The sequence below is a fragment of the Anomaloglossus baeobatrachus genome, chromosome 2 (genome assembly GCF_048569485.1).
Source record: "Anomaloglossus baeobatrachus isolate aAnoBae1 chromosome 2, aAnoBae1.hap1, whole genome shotgun sequence".
NCBI classification, from domain to species: domain Eukaryota; kingdom Metazoa; phylum Chordata; class Amphibia; order Anura; family Aromobatidae; genus Anomaloglossus; species Anomaloglossus baeobatrachus.
In genome coordinates this window covers 408742921-408768511 of record NC_134354.1, presented here as the reverse complement: position 1 = coordinate 408768511, position 25591 = coordinate 408742921, and the positions used below count along the sequence as shown (strand labels likewise).

Below are 25591 nucleotides of genomic sequence, written 5' to 3'. Positions count from 1 at the left end.
AGACCCACTTCCTTACAATGGGCACTTCAGGGTTACAGGCCCTCATGCACGTCTCCATCCAGAGACAATGTGGAGCCTCCCAATTTTTGGCTGCCCTGCCAAAGGGCTATACTACAATAGACCCACTTCCTCAAAATGGGCACATTAGACTCAAGAGGCCTTCATGTACGTCTCTTCTCAGGGACATCGAAGTGCCACACAATGTTTTCATGTAAAATCTTTCATGTAATCTCCAAAAGTAACATACACCAGCTCTATCTCACTATTGGGTATGTGCCCTTAACATTTCCGCCATGAAAATTCATTTTGGTGTCATTTTGGAAGGTTTTCTGGTGAGTCCGTAAAAATGGCGTAAAACGCGGACAAAATTGTTAACAGCTGTGACTTTTGAGTGATAAATGCTTCAAGGGGTCTTCCCCATGCTGTTGCCATGTCATTTGAGCACTCTTCTGAGACTTTTGTGACATTTTTAGGGTTTCTACATGCTGCCGGGGGTCATTTCATAAAAATACTCGGGTCTCCCATAGGATAACATTGGGCTTGGTGCTCGGGCCGAGTACACGAGTATCTTGGGATGCTCGGCCCGAGCCTCGAGCACCCGAGCTTTTTAGTACTCGCTCATCACTACTAACGATATATCGTCGGGGTCACGGTGTTTGTGATGCACATCCGGCATCGTTAGTGACATTGCAGCATGTAACACCTCTGAGCAACCTAAAACAATCGCAAAAGAGGTAAAAATTGTTGGTATTGGAGAGGCCGCTCCAACACCAAAAATCGTTGATAGGTGAGTAGCGAGGTTGTTTGTCGTTCCTGCGGCAGCACACATCGCTATGTGTGACACCGCAGGAACGAGGAAACTCACCATACCTGCGTCCCGCCAGCAATGAGGAAGGAAGGAAGTGGGGGGCGGGACGTTTGGCCCGCTCATCTCCGCCCCTCCTCTGCTATTGGGCGGCCGCTTAGTGATGTCGCTATGACGCCAAACGAACCGCCCTCTTAGAAAGGAGGCAGTTCGCCGGTCACAGCGACGTCGCTAGGCAGGTAAGTAGTGGGACGTGTAAGAGATGTTGTGCGCCACGGGCAGCGATTTGCCCATGTCGCAAAACCGATGGGGGTGGGTACGCTCGCTAGCGATATCGTACCGATATCGCAGTGTGTAAGGTACCCTTAACTGTCTCCTTCATCAAGAATCAAAAATCACTGATGTACCCTTGTCTCTTTCAGATATTATCCAATCTACATGGAGGTCAGTTGACACAAGGGGAGGTTTCAATACTATAGTTCAGAACCATCCCGATTGGGGTACACCTTGTCGTGGTGCGATGGCTTTTGCATTTTTTTGATCAAAAACAGTGTTACTAAGTAAACCTATTATTTATATGTATTATTACTATTTACTTACTTCCTGCAGAGTATTTGCTCATTTTGTTTGTCTTAGGTTTTGTCTGTTAAATGGCCACAGTGTGAACAGGTTCTTATATGCCGCATGTATATCAACTTATGCTTCGTCTTATTTCTTTGGTTTTGGAAACTTTACAATTGGCATAATGTAGCCATGCAAGTAATATTCTCGTAGCATTTGCGAAACCAAGACTCACTCATCAGACTGGTAGATAGACAAGCAAGATTCATTACTCCACAGAACACATTTCCTCTGCTCCAGAGTCCAGAGTTCAGGGAGTTCTTTAGCACAATTCATGCCATTCTCTCACAAATGTTAGTAAGGCAGATAGTATGTTTAGGAGCTGGTTTTTCTACACATACAGTAATGAGACTGAATGAAGATCCTGAATTAATTGATTTAGAGGTGTATCCCAGTACTTTTGTCCATGTAGTGTAAGACACTAAATATGACTGTCATCCTTTACCATGTAATTGTGCTGGACAACTGACATAAGTACTGGAAAATAACTGCATTGGCACAAGTACTGAAAAGCAACTGTTGTGTTATGTGACAAATTCAGCTCTGTATGTGTGGTTTAACCATACCAAAAGAATACAAAAATGTCAGAATTTCTTTTCATAAAGAATTAAAACTTCATACCTATACACAAGGGGAGAGGTTGATCCCAGACTCTCCGCTCTCCAGTCAAGCAAATCAAAGAACGGCTGCCACGTAAGCTGTAGCCAGGATCACAGCTGAAAGAAACAGAGCTTCCTGCAAAATGTCCCTCATCTTTGTCCTTGTATCCGTACAGCGGTGTCCCTGGGTCCTCACATTTAATCAACTCAAAACCTGCGGAGTCAAGACAAGGACATTAAGGAAAGACATGATAATACTGCCGGATTGACCAGTCAGCCTGCGGCTCTGTCACTTTGTCAGCTGGTGGATAATTACAATTAGTGCCAGGTTCAGAGGCATTAAGAAGTGTTGGAGAAGCAAGACAGTCGTGTCACTAAGTCTTCAGAGACGGCCATGAGGGACAGTAGCAGATTGCATACTGGTATATTACATAGTTAGTGATTTGTAATCACAGATAAACCATGTGATAAGAGCACAGACAGGAATAATACATTGGACAGCTGCATAATAAGTCATGGTCACTTGCTATCTTAGCACTGGAGAAATAGGCCTCCAGCCTTTTCTTTGACAAGCAATTAGCTACTGGATTATAATGTATGTGCTCATTTAGTGATGAACTTATAAAGAGCAATATCCCTTTGGTGGAGTATGTCTCTAAAGGCATTGGCTAATGGGAGAATGTGGTGGCAACCTATTTTAGGTCACCTCGGAGAGCAAGCCCCACTTCAGCTAATGATTATTTGGTAGGAAGTTTTCATCCCAAGTAATTGAGAGTTTGGTTTGAAGTGCATAGCACATGAATATTTTATCTGGCATATTTGAGACTTTCTTGCATCTTCAATAGATAAATGTTAAGGTTAATAATGTATATTTAAGCAGAAATTTGTTTATTCCCTAATAGGGGCCTACTGTGATTTCGCAACTTATTCCTATGTATCTTAAAGTTAAATAACATATTTACATATTGTTCAAACTTGCGGCAACCTTAAGTGGAAGCGCAAAAGATTTTAATGCAATTCACTTGCAAAGCAATTGTTTGAACCCGTTGCTGAACTTATGCAAATTATTTAATTAATCTTTTTAGATGGTCGGTCGAACATTTTTTTACTTTAATTCTGCATTGAATTATTCTGGAATATGTATTATTTGCCTGCATTGTGTGCGGAAATCTTTATTAGAAATATGACGAAGGAAATGTGACAGTAGCTGTGTGATCTGACACTTTTTGATCCCATAATGAGGTTGCTTATTAGTAACCGGCACAAAGGACAACGTGTCTGCTTCTACCAATATTTTCTTCAAAAGATGGTTAGTAATGAGACAAACCTCAAATGGTTGCCTCGTCTCTTATATGGACATTTACAATTAGCTACAGCATCTGGGAGAACATCTTTTAACCAAAAGGCCTGTCAGTCTCTTGATGTGATTAGAAGAAACAGTGATCAGCAGAAGTGCAACCCCTAGCAAAAATTCAGAAATTCCCATACTATGAGATTGTTTGCCTGGCTTTTTATTAATATGTTTTTCATGCCAAGAAAATATTTTTTAAAAGTATATATTTAATCAATTACTGTTAAAAACAAAATGTGTAATTGCCAAGTCAAATTCTAAACAATGCTAATTAGTTAGCAGTTAAAAAGGAGTTCTTACAACCCTCAACTAGCAGCTGGAGGGGCGAAATGAAAGAAAACATAGCCCCAACATAAGAGTTATCAATTGAATCAATGGAAAGAACTTTCAAACTCCTTCAAGATAGAAATCTAAAGCCTGCTTTACACGCTGCAATATATCTTACAATGTGTCGGCGGGGTCACGTCGTAAGTGACGCACATCCGGCATTGTAAGTTACATTGCAGTGTGTGACAGGTACGTGCGATTGCGATTGAACGTTAAAACATTCATCGCATACACATCGTATCTGTCTCTAGAATTGAACGTGTGGTTGTTCAATGTTCCCGTGGCAGTACACATCGCAGTGTGTGACACCCCGGGAACATTGAACAGATCTTACCTGCCTCCCATGGCTGCCGCCGATAATGCGGAAGGAAGGAGGTGGGCGGGATGTTTATGTCCCACTCAGCTCCGCCCCTCCGCTTCTATTGGCCGCTGCCGCGTGACGTCGCTGTGACGCCGAACATCCCTCTCATTCCAGGAAGTGGATGTTCGCCACCCACAGCGAGGTCGTATGGACGGGTAAGTACGTGTGACGGGGTTTAATCGTGTGTGCGGCACGTTCAACAAATTGAACGTGCCACACATACGATGGGGCGTTGCAAATCGCATACGCTATCGTATGCAAAATTGCAACGTGTAAAGCGGGCTTTACACCGTGAATGGCAAAATATGTTTTAATTTCTGATCTAGGTGCAAACACAATGGGAAGGTGATAACACTGAAACGCACAAGCTGAGGTTCACAAATGGGCAATAGGTTGTGTGAACGTTGCTTACCGCAACCTGGGGGTTTTACTCGCTTGCAGCGATGCAGGGTAGCTTAGGCATACACAGGCAACACAGTCTCTCTCAAAAATGCAGCAGTTTATTAGTACAACATAAACTGCCCTTCCAAAACACAATGAAGCCTCTCCTGGCTTAAAGGAAAAGTTAAACAAAACACCTTCACATACCGTGGGCTTCAAGTCCATTTAATATCCATAGTAAAGGTATGGCTGTCTCCCCATGAGACACGGATTTCTGGTCAGTCTATGTAGCGGACCGCCCGCTCAGGTTTGGACACTACAAGTGTCAGAGTGGAGCTCCCTCAGCCTCCACACACTCAGTTCCAGAAGGTTGAAGGCAACCCACGCTTCCTTGGGCAGGTTCCTTCCAGAGGCTCCAACCTCTCTGAGAATAGCAGCCTCTTTACCTGCCTGAGGCTGCTCATCATGCAGGGCTGCTCCACACACACTGACAGTCTCCTAAATCAGCCTGGACACACCCACAGGTGGAGGTTTGTGTTTTCAGACCTGCACAGCATACTGGCCTTGTTAAAGGGAACCTGACCCTTATATGCAGAACCAAGCCTTTGTGGAACTACAAGTCCCATAGCAACTTCTTCACTTTAATATCGCAGGGACCTTCTCCATTGCGACACATAGCGACCATTTACCACATTGGTGGTCGCTACCTCACAGTTGTTACTTTTGACCATTATGGTAAAAGTGAACACAACAAGCTGAAATCAGCCAACACTCAGAGCGATAGGTCTTAAAATAGCAAATATGTCACAAAACAGATGAACAATAATCAGGGAGAAAAGCAGTCATTTTTGTGACTGAATTGAGATCTAAATGCAGTACAGGAAAGCCAAAAGAATAGTAATGCTAACACCTAAACAGAACAAGTAAAGATGGAAAACAAGTTTACGTTAGGCTAAAGAGAAGTAGTCATGAAGTGTGAATGACTGATTGAAAATTATAAAAAGCCCAAATTTGCATTGGCAAAGAAGATCGTTTTTGAGTTTCTGGTCCCTTTTTTTAGGACACATGCAAAAGTTAAGGTTAATAGGTTAAGGGGCAATGAAATCCATTTAAGCTGGAGTCACCTTTGCATGTGACACGTGCAAGGATCACCGGCTCTCCTGACAGGAATGTGTCAGCTGCATAGAAATACATGAAGTTGACATGCTACTGTCAGGAGAGCCACCTGTCGGTCTGGGCAATGCAATGTGATCCTCGCATGAGTAACATGTGAGTGTGACTCCAGCCTAAAGCCTCCGTCACACACAGCGAGATCGCTAGCGAGATCACTAGCGAGATTGCTGAAACATCACAGGTTTTGTGACATATCAGTGACTCGCTAGCGATATCGCTGTGTGTGAAAAGCAGCAGCGAGCAGGCTCCTGCTGCAAGGTCGCTGATCATGACAAAATGATCAGGACCATTTTTTGCTCGTTGGTCTCTGCTGTGCAACACGCATTGGTGTGTTTGACGGCGGGAGACCAACGAGCGCCCAGCGTCAGACTGGCAACCAGAGGAATCTCCAGTAATGCCAGGCCTGGATTTAGTTACCTGCTTTGCACTCCGGATCTCTCACCCGCGAGCGCCGAGTGATTGATTCCCCGTAGATTGCGGTTCAGTTCATGACAGCTGCAGACAGACCCGGCTGATCTCCGGTGCTCTCACCTGAACTCCAGATTGCAGCCCGGCCTGTCCGCAGCTGTTATGAACTGAAACGCAATCGCTGGGGAATCAATCACTCAGCACTCACGGTGCAGTCCTGCAAACTCTGAGATCAGACCAGGCTGCAGCTGAGAGTTTGAAGCAGGTAACTGAATCCAGGCCTGGCATTACAGGAGATTCCTCCGGTAGCCAGCAGAGATCTGTCGTTACACGGGTGGCTGGTGGCTGATCTCTGATCGCTGTGGAGATCTGCCTGATTGACAGCTCACCAGCGACCATGTAGCAACGTTCCAGCGATCCTTGCCAGGTCGGATCACTGGCCGGATCTCTGGTGCGTCGCTACGTGTAATGGGACCCTAAGGATGATAATGTATCTTGCAACAGAGCAAAGAGTGTTAAATCTTATTTTTTTCTACAAAAATAACATATTTACTCAATTAAATGATGAACAAACAGTCTATATTTCAATCTGATTGAAAATATAGAGTGCAAAATTAGTTGATGTCAAGGTTCAACCTACCAAAGATCTGTCAACTGCTAAACTGACGCTGTAGAATATAGTCAATTATTAGTAAAGTCCATGCATTAATGGTCAACATACTACTTAATGGGAAAAAGATTGTGAATAATTATAGATTTTTTCAATTTTCATTTTTTTTAACAGTGAATGATTTAACAATTGTTTCCTCCACTTCATCTGGAGAATCATATGCCATAATTAAAAAAAAATATAACTCATTAGTAGAATCAAAAAGTGAGCTTATAACCTCTAATGTGGATGAAGATTTAAATCTTTTCAAAGAGTTATATGTATCTCAATAAAAATAAATATTAGGGAATAGTACATGTATAAGTTTGTCAAAATAATCTGATTAGGTTCTTGCATAAAACAGGAATTTGGGTACTTGAGGAAAAACTATGGGTGACTAGGTTAACATACGGCTCAGTGGTAAGAAAAAGAAGATGGTTGTTAAGGGAACATACTCTGACTGAGTAACAGTTATCAGGTGGTGCCACAGGGGTCAGCATTGGGCCCTTTTACTTTCATTACTAAATATATTATTGACCTTGTAGACAACTTCCAGAGTAGAATTTTATAAAATTGTACACAGCTGTACAAGTTAATCAACACAGAGGAGAATAATATAATATTACAAAGGGATTTAGGGATGCTTGACTATTTGGAGGAGACATGACCTATAAAATGTAATATAGACAAATGTAAGCTTGTTCCCAGTATATACAATTATGTACTCACAGTGAAACACTAGAAAAACTGCTACTGAAAAATAATTTGGGACATTAGAGGACAGTACTTTCAACTTTAGCGACTAGTGCCAGGCAGATGCTGCCAAGGTAAATAAAATTATGGGAATGCTTCAAAAAAGACATAAATGTTGATGAGAAGATCATAGCTTTGTTTCTGTAAAAATTACTAGTCTGGTCACACTTAAAATTCTGTGAACAGTTTCAGATTTCAGCATAAAAGAAGGACATGGTTGAACTAGAGCGGGTACAGAAAAAGGCGACCAAGGTTATTAAGGGAATGAGTAGATTGCAGAACCAAGAAAATAATATAAGTGCTGGTTTTAAAGTTTGGATTAAAGATCACATAGGGAGGTCTAATTACAATGCTGATATAGATGAAATATACAAATAGCCTTTTTATAGGTAAGACCTCTAGTGCCACCTTTCCTAAAATTCAATATTGAGCTTTTATTAAGCCTTAACATTTGACTTACAATATAAACCCAAACTAGAAACTCCATTTGCAGACACATGTTTTAAGGATTTGAACCTCATTAGTGCTAGGTATCAACCAGTGAGGACTCTCAGTTCTTTTAAACATTTTTTTTTAGCAGGAAGTCTGATTGGCTAGATGAATGCCCTCTGATAAAGGTCCAAGGGGAAATACTTCTCCTTGTGGAAAGGTTAAGAAGGTGTAAGGAGACTTATAGGCCTTGGAATGCTCATCTGGCAATTAAAATATACAAGTTACTTCTTCAGAGAGGAAGAGGACTTGAACTTTAGTGCCATACATTTTAGGCAGCAATCCTGGAACTCCTATTTCTACAGGAATATACTACCTTTAAAGGAAAGATGGTTTCACTATTTTTAAAAATGAGGATTTATTACTCTAACAACAATGGGGTTATGAAATACACTGCCAATTTCAATGTTGTGATGGTCAATTTATTGAACAAATTGAAGAAATGTCTATCTTAAAAAATATCCAGAGTAGAAAAGGATATTTTTTAATAATATACGCAATTGACAGTTGCCACATTTTGTTGTCTTATTGTGGTATCACAGGTGTGTCCCGCTTGACAGACGGTGTCCAGAGCTGTAGAAGGTCGCAGCGTTTGGCTACACAAACTGCTCCCTGACATTATCTTCTTCTCTGCTTGGGATTAATCGCTTTCCCTTTAAGACCCTGCAGATTTTCTCACCTTTCTGCTGTTAATCATCAGCACTTCCCTTTGTGTCCTAAAATACTCTCTTTCCCCCTTGGTATTTGCTGGTGATAAAGTTAAAAACCTATAAAGGCCTTGGATGCAAGCAGTCAGCTTGTATCCATCTGTAGAAACTTTGTTGTTCGTTGCTCTACTTCTCCCTGAGTCATCCTGGAGTTAAGTTGTTCATGTGCTTTTCCCTATGTGTGATCCCAGTATCTTCTTTAGAGCTTAGTGTGGTTCACTAAGTGATCATAGAATACTAATGACAAAAAAGATATAGGAGGGACAATGAACCCTTATTTGTCAGAATATATATAGCATCTCCAGGTGTAATGAGTTACTGCAGTTTCAATACTGGATTACCATTTATAGAGTATATTATTAGCACATATGCAACTTTGACAGCCAGGTGAATGTGCGCTACATATTATTGATAACTTTTAAATGGATATGAAGTCCCATAGTTTAAGGTAAATAAGTAGCAAGGCCTCTGACAAGTTTTCTTTATAAATGGGCTGTGAAATGATACTGCACACAGGAAGGTGTGTATCGCAGCAGCGGAGAACATTGTAGGCATTTCCTTGTGCGACAGTAATTAAATTTCAAAGTCCAAGCAGTAGTGTTATTAAGTCTCCGAAACATTATTATGTTAGGTACCTTGAGAGAGAAATGAAGTAGCTATAGTGGTGCTTAAATTTAACTCCTTAACAGTCTGCGTCATCAGCGGAAAATTAAAATTATTGTGCTCAACCTTATAAAACACATATATTTTTAGGTTTATATATTTTTTAATTAATGTTTAAGGCATATTAAGCCTGCATTAACAAATTTCCTCATAATTAGACTTACTGGAATAATACAGCTCAAATCCTTTACTGGTATTTTCTGCATCAGTGACAAACTCCAACCACAAAGCACTAGAAGTGCTGTTCAGACTCCGTCCAAGCATCTCTGAAAGGCTAAACTTTCCGAGAAGTCGAGCAGAATTATTATGTCCATCATAGACCTGGATAATGGGGAAAAAACAAAATATGAATGAGCATAGCATAGCATCTTACTGATTGATAGTCATCATACTGTTTACCAAGTCAAAACCCATTTTCTATGAGTGATGGCATGGTGACATTTAGGTTTAGAGGGAACCTGTCAGGTGCAATATGTACCCAGAACCACTCGCAGTTCTGGGTGCATATTGCTAAACCCTGCCTAACCGTCCCTGTATCTAATAGCATACATAAAGAGATCTTTAGAAGAAAAAATTCTATAGATTCTTTATGATATGCTAATGAGGCCAGGGACTAGTTGCAAGGGCGTTACTTCCCTTGGCTAGTCAGCCACCTTAGCATGTTAGCACTCCCACAGGGGCGTGCTAACATACTAATGAATGCACAGTGTCAGAGGCATGTTTGCTCTCACCTCTGCTGCCACTGTTGGTTTTCGGCCCAGTGCGGATGATCATAATGTCCCTGGACTTCCAGTCATGCACACTACACCAGTTTAAAGCCAGGATGCGTACACCCAGTTTTATAGTATGCATGACTGGAAGTCCGGGACTTCTGATCATGCACGCTGAGCCGAAATCTATAGTCAGGGGCGTTGGCAACAGAGAGCAGTGAGATAGACCATACCTCTGATGCTGCACATTCATTAGCATGGTAGCATGCCCACAGAGGCGTGCTGACATGCTAAAGGGCACCACTTCATAACAACACACTCCCCCTTATGAGGCTTTCTGCGAGACGCGTAGGGGCACACTCTATCTGTTTACACGAGGCGTGACCTTCCTATATGGGTGAGTTATACCAATCCTGCATGCATCTTTTCTGGTTTTATTATATTGATGGATGCTTTTAGCCACCCCTTAGTAACGCCCTTGCGACTAGTCGCTGGCCTCATTACCATATGATAAAAGAGCTTTAGAAATACTTTTCAAAAGATCTCTTTATCTATGCTACTAGATATAGGGCCAGTTAGGCAGGGATCAGCAATATGCACCCAGAACTGCTTGTGGTTCTGGGTTGTATATTGCACCTGACAGGATCACTTTAATATGACCTGAAATAAATAGGAGCTAATAAACTGATGATAAAGTCACAATTGCCAATCACAACTTGAAAAAGTGAGGACTTACAGATATATTATGTATATATTATGTAATGTCAGACCTTAAGGTAGTCTCCAGGAGAGAGGACAAACGTTCGAGCTCTCAGCTGTACACCTTTCCCAGGTTGGCTTTGGATGGAGTAGATGCACTCATGGTGGTTGCTGTAGTTGGCTGGGTAGTTGGGGGACAACAAGACACCTTGCGTTCCAGTGACTGATGCTCCACACTCAGCTGAAATAAGAAGGGGGGAAGGAGTCAAGATCTACAAAACAGGCTAAAACTTTTAATAGTAGAGGGAGGGCATTCTATGTATAACTGTATTAAGGTAATCTAATATATGCCTTCACTAGAAACAATTTTATGCTGTATAGATTTCTATTTTACTGAAACGTTTGCGATCAAAGGGCTACGAATATGTTTCCTTCAGCATGATCTACACCGTCAACTCTGTAAAAAAAACTACAAATAAAACATGCCCATGGAAGCCACAATACAAAAATGCAAAGAATTTCTAGGTGTAAAAATCGCAGACATTTTACCATCAACTTACTGACATCTTGCTCCTCACTACTCTACCACAATAGATCGACTTAAGCTTTTCCAATGCGGAACTCAGTTGAACTTTATCTTCAATGAGACATTGAACTCCTCTGATGTGAGCAGTGCAGACTGCAAAGCAATTTTCAACCAAGAACATATCACACATTATTGATACTGGAATGTTACTCTGCATTTCTAAAGTTTGTTTTTACAGAAAAAGGTCCTACCACATTTCTCATTTCTGACTGATATATACTATGTCATCTATATTTTACCACTGCATTTTATTTGGAAAAGTAACCTATTTGTTAACTTTCCTGACATTACAAGTTATTATCATTTCTTCCTATACCAGCAATAAAACACAGTCTATTCCATCAATTGTATTGTAATAGCAAGCAAATTGCACTTTTCAGCGCTGCATTTCATTTCAGTTCTAATTTAGTCATTAATCACGGTGCCTGTTTATCACAGGGGATCACACTGGTAAATGTCAAGCTGGCAATTCTGAAACTATCCCCACAAGATATGAATTGTGCAATGAAAATATATATATAACCCACCCAATCATCATGCATGCTGATTTTAGATAAAGAATAAAACTGTCCACTCCTTGAGTTATATTAATCAACTAGATCTCTCTCATAATAGCAGATATATTATTTTGTGCAAGTTACAGATTTAAGGGCAGGATTATATAGATGTTTTATATGTGTTAATGGGTGTAGTAATAGTATAGGAGGACAATATCCCGTTGAACAGTAAATAATCCTCCATAGATTGTTTGTGAACTGGGATGCAGCACCTCTGCCCCTCTGTAGGATGATATCCCCTGATGAGTCTATATCGACGAAACGCGTCTGGATGCTATTAGGGAGAGTACAGAGGTTGACATTATAGCTAGCTGTGGTCTGCCCTTGTTAGGGCATAAGTCTGGGGTAACAGTCGAGGATATCTCCCATCAGGACTAGGGTTAGTGACACCATGGCAACTCTAGGACTCCTAGGAGGGAGAGACGGATTTACCCACCGGACCACCTAATTGGTGAGACCATTCCAATCTTTTCTATATCAACTGTACTATTAATGCTTTATGTACATTTGAACTGTTGACCGCTGTCAACAATCTATATGATTTATGTATTTTGTGTTTTTCTATTAAGTTTGTTATGTATATAGGACCGCTGTCAGGATAACACGCTGAAACACAATCTATATATATATATATATATATATATATATATATATATTTATATTTATTTATTTTTTTGTTTTTTGTTTGTTTGTTTAGTTTGTTAAATTTGTGGCATCCCTGAGGGGCTATCTCTTGTGTGGAGTGGTCTACGCCTTATATCCTGATAGCAGTCGGGGATGTTTATGGTTACATTGGCCTAAGTAATAGGTCTTTTACATACTTTTATTAAAAGTTATGTTGTAGCCTCTTATTTGCTTTTTGATGAACGTAAATAAGAAGCCTTTTGAGTTCCAAAATGGTTCTTTATTGTCTCGAACTGACACTTTCCTCAGGATAAAAAACCAAATAACATAAATATACAAAAACAAACTTATTTGTTTTTTACCTTGAGAAAGGCAATGGTTTGGTGGTGAAATGCGTCTGGACAAAGAGCCATTGTAGAACACAAAAGGCTTCATATTTACCATTTGATGTGATATCTTACTCCTTCACTATTAGTTATCTGGAAGATTTCCTCTTACAGGTTTTGTGCATTAACACAACGTCAAATGAGTGCATGCTCCTGCCTTTTCATTGTCTGGTCTATGCAATTCTATTTTATGTGTGTGCACGTTTGTCCCCCAAACACTTCTTCAATGGGTATAGTAAGTATCATTCTTGTCCTGCTCTGTCCATTTCCTAACATGTGCAACATTGGCACTATTGCCTTTTAATCCACAGTACTTCAAGGTATATATGCCCATTTCTCACCTATAATATCAATCTTTTAGGTCTAAATGATCAACATTCAAAGTAGTCAACGTTTGTCAAAAAGAATCAGGTATTGGCCTAGATATGAATGTACCCTTCTATCTTATCTAAATGGGTTTGTAAGAACTTTGCAAACGTTCTTGAACATTAGACACCATAAAAGGTCTAGTTAAGCGGTGTTCCTACAGTATATGAAGACTTTCAAGCACGCCAACACTAAATACTATGCTAGATGACCAATGGCAACCAACATGAGCACAGTGAAAACATTTTTGGCATATAGAGTCTGCAAGCAATGAGACATCATACAATACAACAACTACAACTACATCTGCATATCTAAACTATAAAACGGCTAAAACACAAAAATGTCTACTATGTAGAAATCGGCAAACTTCATATGATTTAATCTATTCTTAGCTAAAACCTCCTGTTAAGAAGGGTTGTTTTAGTTACAATGTTTACTTTATGTATAAGGAAAGTGAACAAAAATGAAAGCACAGGACCACCTACCAACACACCTTGGGAGAGGCGAACTCCACACACGCCGTCTACCTCCCAGGCAGGTGATGCGAGAAGCTCCTTCCAAACGATATCCAGGGAAGCAAGAGAATGTCAAAGAATCACCAACTCCAAACTGTAACCCCTTCCGGATGCTGTAGGCCGGGACCTCAGGCTCATCACATGGCTCCAAATCATACTCTGCAGTAAAGATATGGTAATTAACAATAATTACAGAGTTACAATATCGTTGTAAATTTATTTTTTATTGGCTTCTAAAGGGCTACCGGGAAACTTACCGCATTGCATTAAATCAGAAAGGGATCATCATAAACAATTTAGCCACAGAAAGATCAAGTTATATCTGAAGTTCGCTATTCTATTTTAATGAGAACGATGTATCCTGCAGATATATCCCTCATTCAGGGACACCCTCAATCCCGACCCTCACTTGCTACCTGAACAACATTTCTGTAAATGACTAGACTTAAGGCTGAAAAGCACAACTTGTACATTTCTAGGAAGCAGCAATTGCTGTCAGCCCTATAAAATAAATTATACATTGTAACTGGCAGGGACATATGATTAGAGAAGTGGATGCAGTGTATACAGAGCAGCAGTGTTACACACACAGCCTCTGGCAGAACATTTGTATCCGTCACAAGGAAATTAAGTCTGAACATCAAGGAAGGATGAGACAGGCAGAGCCGACTAGAGGTCTTGCCTTCTCACTCACTCAAGTGCTGAAATCAGGATTACTAGGAATCTCGTTGTCAACCCCTTCACTGCCAACACATATAGTAATTGCACTACTTTTTATAGTTCTCATCTTGATGAACAAGGAGCTTGAGGCAGAGATTTCAGCAGTACAAGATACAAGACATGATTTCATGCCTTTTCTTAAATTAAGTCCTCAGGCAAAAAACTTTGTCAAGTAGAATGCCATGACAAGCCCTTTCCCGAAGTGCTACACTGTCCAACCACATTAACCTGGATACACAACCTCAATGTCACAAAGTCGATTGCTAAGTTTAGTCAATGTACTTTTCTTTAGTAACCATTTGCTCGTGCAGATCTTCTTTGAGATTGAATTATCATAAGGTCAAGACTTTTTTTTATACCTGTCAGACATTTATTTCCTATTCCTAAAACCTATTTTATTGAAATATTAAGTTGAAATGTATCATACCAGCTATATATGTCTCAAACAAAATAATATTCTGAGTAATAATCATATTCTGAAGTCTGGAGATGAAATAAACTCAATACTTTTATTAAACAGTTTACTACATTTTACTTATTACTCAAGGTTAATCTATTTGTCAGGTTTGAAGCTCCTGAGTCACCATTTATTTTAACTTATTTTAGTAATAGCTAAATTCAGGAAAATGACTAAAGATTGTTAGGTTAATTAATTGATTTATTTCTGTATTATATCTGTAACTAAATTTTTTGTAAAGTTTTTATGCTTAGGACAAAAGTTTCTATTAGCAAACAGTAATACTAAATAAATATAACAGAACTCTTACTTTGCTATATTGTTAATTAAAAAGAACCTGTCACATCCCCAAACACTAATCTTCAGGTTAATAATGTCCTAAAGTTAATAGCCCAGCTACCGGGAGGAAATTAACTTTTTTCCTCCCGGCAGCCTCCAGTTTTCAGTGTTTGAGGCACAGCCAGCGCAGCTTCAGTTGCTGTTCAGTACACAGTAATCTTTACTGCATCTAAAGTCAATATAATTCTCTAAAGGATTTACAACCATCACTGAAATTAATAATATGATGTTAAAGGGGTATTCCCATCTCCAAAATTGTATCCCAATATGTAGTAGGTGTAATAATAATAATAATAATAGGTGCAAATACCTCCAATTCGAAATGTAGTAGAGTTCTCCCAATGAGCTATGTTACTAACCTTGTGGGCAGGGCATTACAGTAGTTTAGGTTTGCATGGTTATGACCACTAGCCACTAACTAATTAACTAACTGTCCCTATATGAGTAGTCATAACCATGGATACCTAAGCTACTGTAATGCCCTGCAGATAAGGTAAGTGATATAGCGAATCAGGAGATCTATACTATATTTCTAATTGGAGCTATTTACAAATTTTATTATTATTATTATTACACCTACTACATATTGGGGTAGGATGCTGGAGAAGGGAATAACTCTTAACCCCTTCACGACCGGACGATTTTTCACTTTCCGGGTTTTTTTCGCCATTCTTCTTCTGAGAGACGTAACTTTTTTATTTTTCAGTCAATATGGTCATGTGAGGGCTCATTTTTTGTGAAACGAGCTGTACTTTTAAATGAAACCATAAGTTTTACCATATAGTGTACTGGAAAACAGCAAAAAAATTCCAAATGCAGAATCATTGCAAAAAAAGTGCAATAGCACTATTGTTTTTGAGATATTTTATTCACTGTGTTCACTATATGGTAAAACTGATGCATGGGTGTGATGCCTCAGGTCAGTCGTAGACATTAAACATGTATAGGTTTACTTTTATATAAGGGGTTAAAAAAATCGGAAGTTTGTCCGAAAAAAGTGGCGCACATTTTACACCATATTCCGTGACCCAAAGCGTTCTCATTTTTCGGGATCTATGGCTCAGTGATGGCTTATTTTTTTGTGTCTCGAGATGACGTTTTTCACAGTAGCATTTTTGCACAGATGCTACATTTTGATCGCCTGTTATTGCATTTTGCGCAAAATTTGTGGCGATCAAAAAATGTAATTTTGGCGTTTGGAATTTTTTTGCCGCTACGCTATTTACTGATCAGATTAATTGATTTTATATTTTGATAGATCGGGTGTTTCTGAATGCGGTGATACCAAATGTGTGTATATTTTTTATTTTTTTAATCCTTTAATTTTCAATGGGGCGAAAGGGGGGTAATTTGAACTTTTAGTTTTTTTGTTTTTTTTTTAATTTTTTAAAACTTTTTTTTTTACTCTTTTTTTATTTTACTAGTCCCCCTAGGTGACTACAGGGATCAGCAATCTGATCACTCTGCCATATCTGCTGATCACAGCTATACAGCTGTAAACAGCAGATATGCTACTTTTCTGCTTCATTTGGCTACGGGCCTAGTGAAACCGAAAGTAATTCATGATAACTACAAAGTAATCACATGACCCTGTACTACCATGACAACCAGGGCCAGATTAAGGTTGGTGGGGGCCCCTGGGCAGAAAATCTGGTGGGGGCCCCATAACGTTAACATTTTTAGCCATAACAGTAGAGCACGAACCGTAGCATTTAGATATAAATCCAATGAACATTTATCTTATCCTGTTCTGCCACATTCAGATTTACAGTACTACAATACAGACACAGTCCAGGATAAATCACAGCTGTCCACTTACACACAGAAAGTAGAGTTAAGGCTGCTTTACACATTTCGATCTCATATGCGATCGCACACGCCCCCATCGTATGTGCGGAACAGGCAATTTGTTGCCCGTGTCGCACAAACGATTAACCCCCGTCACACGTACTTACCTTCCAAATGACCTCGCTGTGGGCGGCGAACATCCACTTCCTGAAGTGAAAGGGACGTCACACAGCGGCCGGCCAATAGAAGCGGAGGGGCGGAGATGAGCGGGACGTAAACATCCCGCCCACCTCCTTCCTTCCGCATTGCCGGCGGGACGCAGGTAAGCTGCAGTTCATCGTTCCCGGGGTGTCACATGGAGCAATGTGTGCTGCCTCAAGAACGATGAACAAAGAGACGTTCAATTTTTAGAAAATGAACGACGTGTATGCAATCAATGTTTTAACGCACAATCAGGGTCGCACGTAGCTGTCACACACTACAATATCACTAACGATGCCGGATGTGCGTCACTTACGACGTGACCCCGCCGACACATCGTTAGATATATTGTAGCGTGTAAAGCCCGCTTTTGTCACATATTTTTTATTGATCCCAATGTTAAGGCAGCCAGGGCCAGCTCCAGGGTTTTGTGGCCTCCGGGTGAAAGAGTCTCAGTGGACCCCATCCACACACAGACACTCACACACACATACAGGCATACATATACATATTTGAAGACAAATTCAGAAAAATACATATAAACAAATATATGCACAGTCATATACACTGACATACATGCAGACACAGACGCATTAGGGCTCGTGCGCACGTTGCGTAATTACATGCATTTACGCTGCGTATAGCACTGCAGTGTAAATGCATGCATCCTGCGTCCCCTATACAATCTATGTAGATTGTGCATGATACGTGCACCCATTGCTTTTATGAACGCAGCGATTTGGGTGCTAAAATGTTGACCCAAATCTGTGCGTTCATAAAATGAGCATGTCAATTATTCCGTGCGCTATGGATGCAGCTCCCACTCTGTCTATGGTGGGGGCAGCAGCCAGAGCGCATGAAATCGGCTTTTTTTGTACAGAAAAACTGCATCCATTATGCAGTGATTCTGCAGCGATTTGACGCGCACATGTGCTGTCAAATCGCTGCAGAATATTCAGCAGTTACGTGCGCATGAGCCCTTACAGGTATTAATATGGGAAAGTCGCCAGCAGCCTCACTCACCTCTCCCGCTTGTTTCCGTCCAGCTCCTTCAGGACATGTGGCTGTTTCACGATGGCTGTCACTAACACACATGACTGCACACTGACAGCACTGCTGTATATACATCACAGGAGGGGCTGGGGGCTACGATATATACATTACAGGAGGGGCAGGGGGCATAGACGTTACTGGAGTGGCAAACAGCTCTGGTGGTGTACTCATCACTGCGATGGGTGACATAGCGCTCTGGGGAACCCATATAGTTCGGGGGGGGGGGCGCACAGACTGCTCTAATTCATATATACACACACAGTACTGCTTCTTACACACACATCTCTGACACACACACACACACACACACTACAATGCACCCCCCATCACCCCCTACACACACACACACACACACAATACAATGCACCCCCCATTACCCCTACACGCACACACAATACAATGCACCCCCCATTACCCCTACACACACACGCACACACAATACAATGCACCCCCCATTACCCCTACACACACACGCACACACTACAATGCACCCCCCATTACCCCTACACACACACGCACACACACACACACAATACAACCCCCATTACCCCTACACACACACGCACACACACACAATACACCCCCCATTACCCCTACACACACACACACACACAATACACCCCCCATTACCACTACACACACACACACAATACAATGCACCCCCCATTACCCCTCTCCCCACACACAATACAATGCACCCCCCATTACCCCTACACACACACACACACACACACACACACACACAATACAATGCACCCCCCATTACCCCTACACACACAATACAACCCCCATTACCCCTACACACACACACACACACACATATAATACAATGCACCCCCCATTACCCCTACACACACACACACACACACAATACAATGCACCCCCCATTACCCCTACACACAATACAATGCACCCCCCATTACCCCTCCCCACACACAATACAATACACCCCCCATTACCCCTCCCCCTACACACACACACACACACAATATACCCCCCATTACCCCTCCCCCTACACACACACACACAATACAATGCACCCCCATTACCCCTCCCCCCACACACAATACAATGCACCCCCCATTACCCCTCTCCCCACACACAATACAATGCACCCCCCATTACCCCTCTCCCCACACACAATACAATGCACCCCCCATTACCCCTCTCCCCACACACAATACAATGCACCCCCCATTACCCCTCTCCCCACACACAATACAATGCACCCCCCATTACCCCTCTCCCCACACACAATACAATGCACCCCCCATTACCCCTCTCCCCACACACAATACAATGCACCCCCCATTACCCCTCTCCCCACACACAATACAATGCACCCCCCATTACCCCTCTCCCCACACACAATACAATGCACCCCCATTACCCCTCTCCCCACACACAATACAATGCACCCCCCATTACCCCTCTCCCCACACACAATACAATGCACCCCCCATTACCTCTCTCCCCACACACACACACAATACAATGCACCCCTCATGACCTCTCCCCCCACACACAATACACCCTCCATTACCCCTCCCCCCCACACACAATACAGTGCACCCTCCATTACCCCTCCCTCCACACACAATACAATGCACCCTCCATTACCCCTCCCCCCACACACAATACAGCCCTCATCACCCCCTGCACACACAAATTACACTGCTCCATCCCTACACACTCCTGCCTCCCCCCCTCCCTCGGAATACAGTACTCCTCCTCTGCCTGTCACAGAGCTGTGTTCCTTCACAAATGTTCCCCGTTGTGTCCTCTGCCCCTCCTCACTCATCCCCATTAATTACACCTGTCTCTTCAGCTCCTTCATGGAGCGCTCGCTTCCTCATGTCCCCAGTGTGGCGCCGGCAGCACTGTGATGATGTCAGCAAGGTGCTGATCTCATCACGTTGCTGCACGTCGGGGGCGGGGCCCAGTCCCGGCGCACTGTTCACATGTATTTACGTCTGAAAGACGCAAATACATTTGAATAGGAACGGAAACAGGAAGCTGCGGTAATCGGCTCTGCTGCGCTCCTCTGCAGTGTACATGCCGGCACACAGCAGAGCCGGCACGCAGCAGAGCCGGCACACAGCAGAGCCGGCACACAGCAGAGCCGGCACAGCTCGCTGCCTCCTGCTCCTGCTAGTGTGCCTGGCATGTAAGGAGCGCAGCGGGGACAGCAGACCGCGGCCCACCACACCGTGCCCCTGCTTCTAGGTACGGCCGCAGCACATAGCAGGGAGCATTAGCACACCTCTGACCCCGGAAGTTCAAGCGGCCGCTGGTACTTCCGAGGTCAATCAGCGTCCTGTGCCCGCAGTTTGTTTTTGCGTCTTAAAGACGCAGATGCAAATAAATAGCGGTGCCCCCCCCCCCCCGAAAACACAGCTGATTTATTAGACTGTCTTTACGGAGGGGGAGAGGGTGTGAAAAAAAAATGCTGACAGGTGCCTAGTGCCAAGTATGGTGGGGGCCCCCTTAGAAGCTCTTTTGGTGGGGGCCCCTGGGCTCCAGCCCCGCCTGCCCCGCCTATAATCCGGCTCTGATGACAACCACCGAAAGTCGCATGATCATGTTACGTGACTTCCGGTATAGGGCGGTGAGTAAATGTTTACCGCTGATGCCATTATAATGGCGCTGTCACATATTGACAGCACCATTTAAGGGGTTAAAAGGCATGAGCAGATAACGATTCTGCTCATGCCTAGCAGGCACACATCTCAGCTGCAAAAATCAGCTGAGATGTGCGCCGATCGCGGCATGCTGCCGGCAGCAGACTGCGGGCAGTAACACTATGACCGCTGGGACGTAATATTACTGCCCGCGGTTGTTAAGGTTGTTAAAGAAGACACCTCTCTTAAATAGCCAACACCAGTCAATTTACAGTATGAGTTGTCATGTTTGGAAGCCCAAATGTCATGCTTTCTGAGCTAAGAAAAAACTAAATGTTCTACTCATCTCTGGCAAAACCATGCACCATTATTGATGATGGCAACACATTAACAGGAAGAATGACCTTACCTGAAAAAGTGACATTAAATCCCTCATAGGACATGGAGAAATCTGAGAGAAAGCGAAGTTGTGCTGTAAAGTTTCCATATAATCCAGCACTAATAGGCGCCGGTAGTCTTGATCCGGTGAGACGTTTTAGTGGCTGACTGAAACTACCATTTTCTGTGATAAGTAAAAAATCATGGCCGCTCTCCAGGTGAAAGGTGTGGAAGGTGAAGAATACACCTAAAGGATGAGAATAGAGATATCAGAATAGATCAGGTTACAGCAATTCTATTCCAGACCTTTGTTATGAAAAGATCTCCATAAATAAGAAAATCTGGAAGATTTTGCCCAGGAGTTACAAATTATGGTTGATTTAGCGATAGTGTCATAGACAGGCTATTATGTGACAGCATTAAATGATAAATGCCATTTTTATCTCTCATGAATGATTAGTTTGTTCATTGAAATGGGACGATCTGCTCATTATCGGGAACATTGGATGAAATATCACTCCTCTTGGTAAAAAGGAACTGTTAAATTTAGGTTAAATTCATAAATTATATTCCGTTTAACCTTCTTATCTTCAAATCCTTTTTTATTGGCATATAACAATAACAGGTAATGCAGCGTGCATCACGGCAGTGATGTCATGGTTTCACCAGCTTTCATTCTGAGAGTCATGCTCGCATGTCACGCAGCTCCATTCAGTTGTGACTTGAACCTCATAGTGGGAAGTCTTGTTTTATGGTGCTCACTATGATCGTCAGATGTAGCAGTGCTGGAAGCGTTGTGGGACCTTGTGTGGATTAAGTTGGATCTGGAGAGGTGTATGGGGGGTTAATAAAGTGGTGAAAGAGGGTGTTGTTTTGTCTTTTATTTTTATTTCAAATAAAGGATTTTTGGGGTATTTGTGTTTATTTACTTTCACTTACAGATTTATGATGGGGGGTTTCTCATAGACTCCTGCCATGACTAATCTAGAACTTAATGGCAGCTATAGGCTGCCTTTAACTCCCTCATTACCCCGATTGCCATTGCACCAGGGCAATCAGGAAGAGCTGGGTAAAGTGTCGGGACTGTCACATCTAATGGCCACGGGGATGGCTGCTGGCTGATATTTTTAGGCTGGAGAAAGACTAATAACCATAGGCCTCCCCAGCCTGAGAATAGCAGCTCCCAGCTGTGGGGCTTTATCTTGGCTGAGTATCAAAATTGAGAACTGCACGCTTTTTTAAAATTATTTATTTGTTTCCTTTACTGTATGATATAAACTCGTCCACAAGCATCTGTGGTTGGTAGCAGTCAGACAGGGGGCGGGTCTGACTGCAACCAATCACAGACACCAGTGGTCGGGAGATACAGTGAATATGTATGAGCCTAATGAGCGGGTGCAGTGAATATGTATGAGCCTAATGAGCAGGTAGGGAAGAAGAATAAGAGGTAGCGGGAGCAGTGTGACAGGCGCACCGCGTCAATGATCAGTGAGTATGAAGCGCTTGGAGAGAGAGAGACAATGAATAAGTGGCATAATATTGGGACATCCTTATTCCCATAAACCATATGTGAATCAGAAATGCATGCAGGCATATTCTTCGGGCTCTCCTCATTCAGTTTCATCACTTTCCCATCCATTTCACCCTTTTCCTCAAGCCCCTTGGCCTCTTTGTTGGGTCCAGCAGGGTAAGAGAATTACTCGCATTTCCCATTGAATTGTACTCGCTATTCATAATGAATACACAAATATTACAAAGTACTCGTTATGAGTATAGCGAATGTGAATAATACAGTATTCGCTCATTTCTAGTAACAATGAGAAATGACACAGGGAAAAAATATTGAGCACTGTTACTGAAATATTATTTAATGCTTCGTAAAAAAGCCGTTGTTGGTAATGAAAGCTTCAAAATACATTTTGAATGGAAAAAAACTAGTTGCATAGATTGCTCAGGTGTCATTTTGGGCCATTTTTTCCACACAAATACTCTTCAAATCCTGAAAGTCCCATGGGCTTCTTCTGTGACCACTCAGCTTTAGTTCCCTCCATATATTTTCTATTAGATTCAGGTCTAGTGATTGGCTGTGCCATTCTAGCTACTTTATTTATTATCTCTGAAACCAAGTGAGAGTTTACTTGACTGTGTGTTTGGGATCATTGACCATTTCTCATTAACACAGATTTAGAAAAATTGTGAAAAAAATTTTTGAGAGAAAAAGGCTACTCACAAAAAATTTGGGATTTTTGGCTTTCTGGTGAAATTACTGTAAAATGTAAAAAGTTCACAAGACAGTGATGTTTTATCATGAAATTAAGGCATTTATGTAGAAACATGCAATGGTGAGTTGTATGACTTTGAGCATCAATTACAGTTTGACAACAATGCCTCATGCTGTTCACAAGTCGAGTTATTGTCTGCTGAGGCATGGCATCCCACTCTTATTATAGGCCGGCCCTCAGGTCAATGAGATTCTGGGTTACAGAGTCACGAGCCTCTTCACAGCAATTCAGTTGATTTCATAGGTTTTATATGGGTTTCAGGTTGAGACAGTGTACGCAACTCCATTTGAGGTATCTCAGTCTCCAGCATCCATTCCCTAATTAAGCGACATCGATGAGCTGGAACATTGTCATCCATGAAGATGATATTAGGCCTGTGTTGCTCATGCACAATGAATGGATTAATTATGTTATTCAAGTAGTAGGGGCTTTTCCATACATACAATACCATGGCTCATACCATTCACAAAATGTAGAGCAGTTCTGTATTGACTAGACACACTTGCCCATACTGTAACACTACTACCACTAATGGCTTATCTGATGAAAAGAGTGGCTGATGCATAGCACTCTCTCTGACATCTCCAACATTGTTGGTAGCCATCTCTATTGCTCAGCATGAATTAAGTTTCATTTGTGAACAGCATTGAGGCACACTGGTCTCTTACCCATTGCAGATGCTCAGCAATGTGTGAGCGGCAGTACCGGTAATAAAGCGTCAGAGTCTTTAGTTGCAGTTCCAGGTTGTTTACTCACTTTTGTACGATGCCGCTCACCCAGGTAATACTTGCTATGATGGGCTCCGTTGAACCCGAATCCCTTTAGAGATCAGTCCAGTTTCGTGTTTGGTGGGTTTCTCCTTGTAATGCCTGTCTGTGGATCACCTGGCTTGAAGCTACGAGGGGACCCTGGGTTTCATGAGATGTACTCTTGTCCCTATCTGCAGGTGCCGCGGTTCTGATGTGAGGTCAGGCTTGATGCGAGGCCCTGGATCCTATATGGCACTGTGATGTCGGGCGCTGTGTGGTCAGAGAAGCTTGAAACTTTCCCCCGTCCAGGCAGATTCTGGAAAACCATCGTGAAGTATAATCTTCTCTAGGGTCCTGCTGCCCTGCATGGCGTCGGTTCTGTGGGGAGCAGAAATCACTCTCCCCGCGGCAATTGTTGTGAACTTCTCCTCCTTCCCACTGGAGCACCTATGAGGCACATGTGCTCTGCTGTTTTCCTGCTGGAGAACTCTCTAACTGTTGTATTGGCTCCTGACTCCCCCTGCTGGCTGCTCCTCCCCCCTCACAGGTTCTAGGCTAGTGGGACTGGGGCCCCTGTTGAGGGCATCCTGCAAATACCTATCTGTCGGCGACCCCTTTATTACCCAAACCTAGCCCAGTCCCCAGTGGGAACAGGGTAACCTGGTGAGTATATGAGGTACATGAGTGTGTAATGTGGCGAAACTGGGTCTGACCTCCTGAGGAAACGGGTTTAGCATTACACCCAATGTTGGGTGCAATACTCTGTGTTGACGGAAGCCTCAGGGGCGCCACACTCACATCTATCTATCTATCTATCTATATATATATATACACACACATACAGTACAGACCAAAAGTTTGGACACACCTTCTCATTCAAAGAGTTTTCTTTATTTTCATGACTCTGAAAATTGTAGATTCACACTGAAGGCATTAAAATTATGAACTAACACATGTGGAATGAAATACTTAAAAAAAAGTTTGAAACAACTGAAAATATGTCTTATATTCTAAGTTCTTCAAAGTAGCCACCTATTGCTTTGATTACTGCTTTTGCACACTCTTGGCATTCTCTTGATGAGCATCAAGAGGTAGTCACCGGAAATGGTATTACAACAGTCTTGAGAGAGTTCCCAGAGATGCTTAGCACTTGTTGGCCCTTTTGCCTTCACGCTATGGTCCAGCTCACCCCAAACCATCTCGATTGGGTTCAGGTCTGGTGACTGTGGAGGCCAGGTCATCTGGCGTAGCACTCCATCACTCTCCTTCT

At 42.3% G+C, this 25591-nt stretch overlaps 1 protein-coding gene across 3 annotated transcripts in view; it reads right to left on the bottom strand.

Moving 5' to 3' along the window:
* The window catches only part of CSMD2 (CUB and Sushi multiple domains 2), a 1639331-nt gene that overhangs the window by 366346 nt on the left and 1247394 nt on the right, over window positions 1-25591 (bottom strand). For all 3 annotated transcript variants that reach the window (XM_075336114.1, XM_075336115.1, XM_075336117.1), the window contains 5 exons: window positions 21322-21537; window positions 13704-13892; window positions 10768-10937; window positions 9452-9608; window positions 2048-2239 (listed from right to left, as the gene is read on the bottom strand). In XM_075336114.1, coding sequence (XP_075192229.1) covers window positions 2048-2239; window positions 9452-9608; window positions 10768-10937; window positions 13704-13892; window positions 21322-21537 — 924 coding nt within the window. The remainder of the gene's footprint in view (window positions 1-2047; window positions 2240-9451; window positions 9609-10767; window positions 10938-13703; window positions 13893-21321; window positions 21538-25591) is intronic.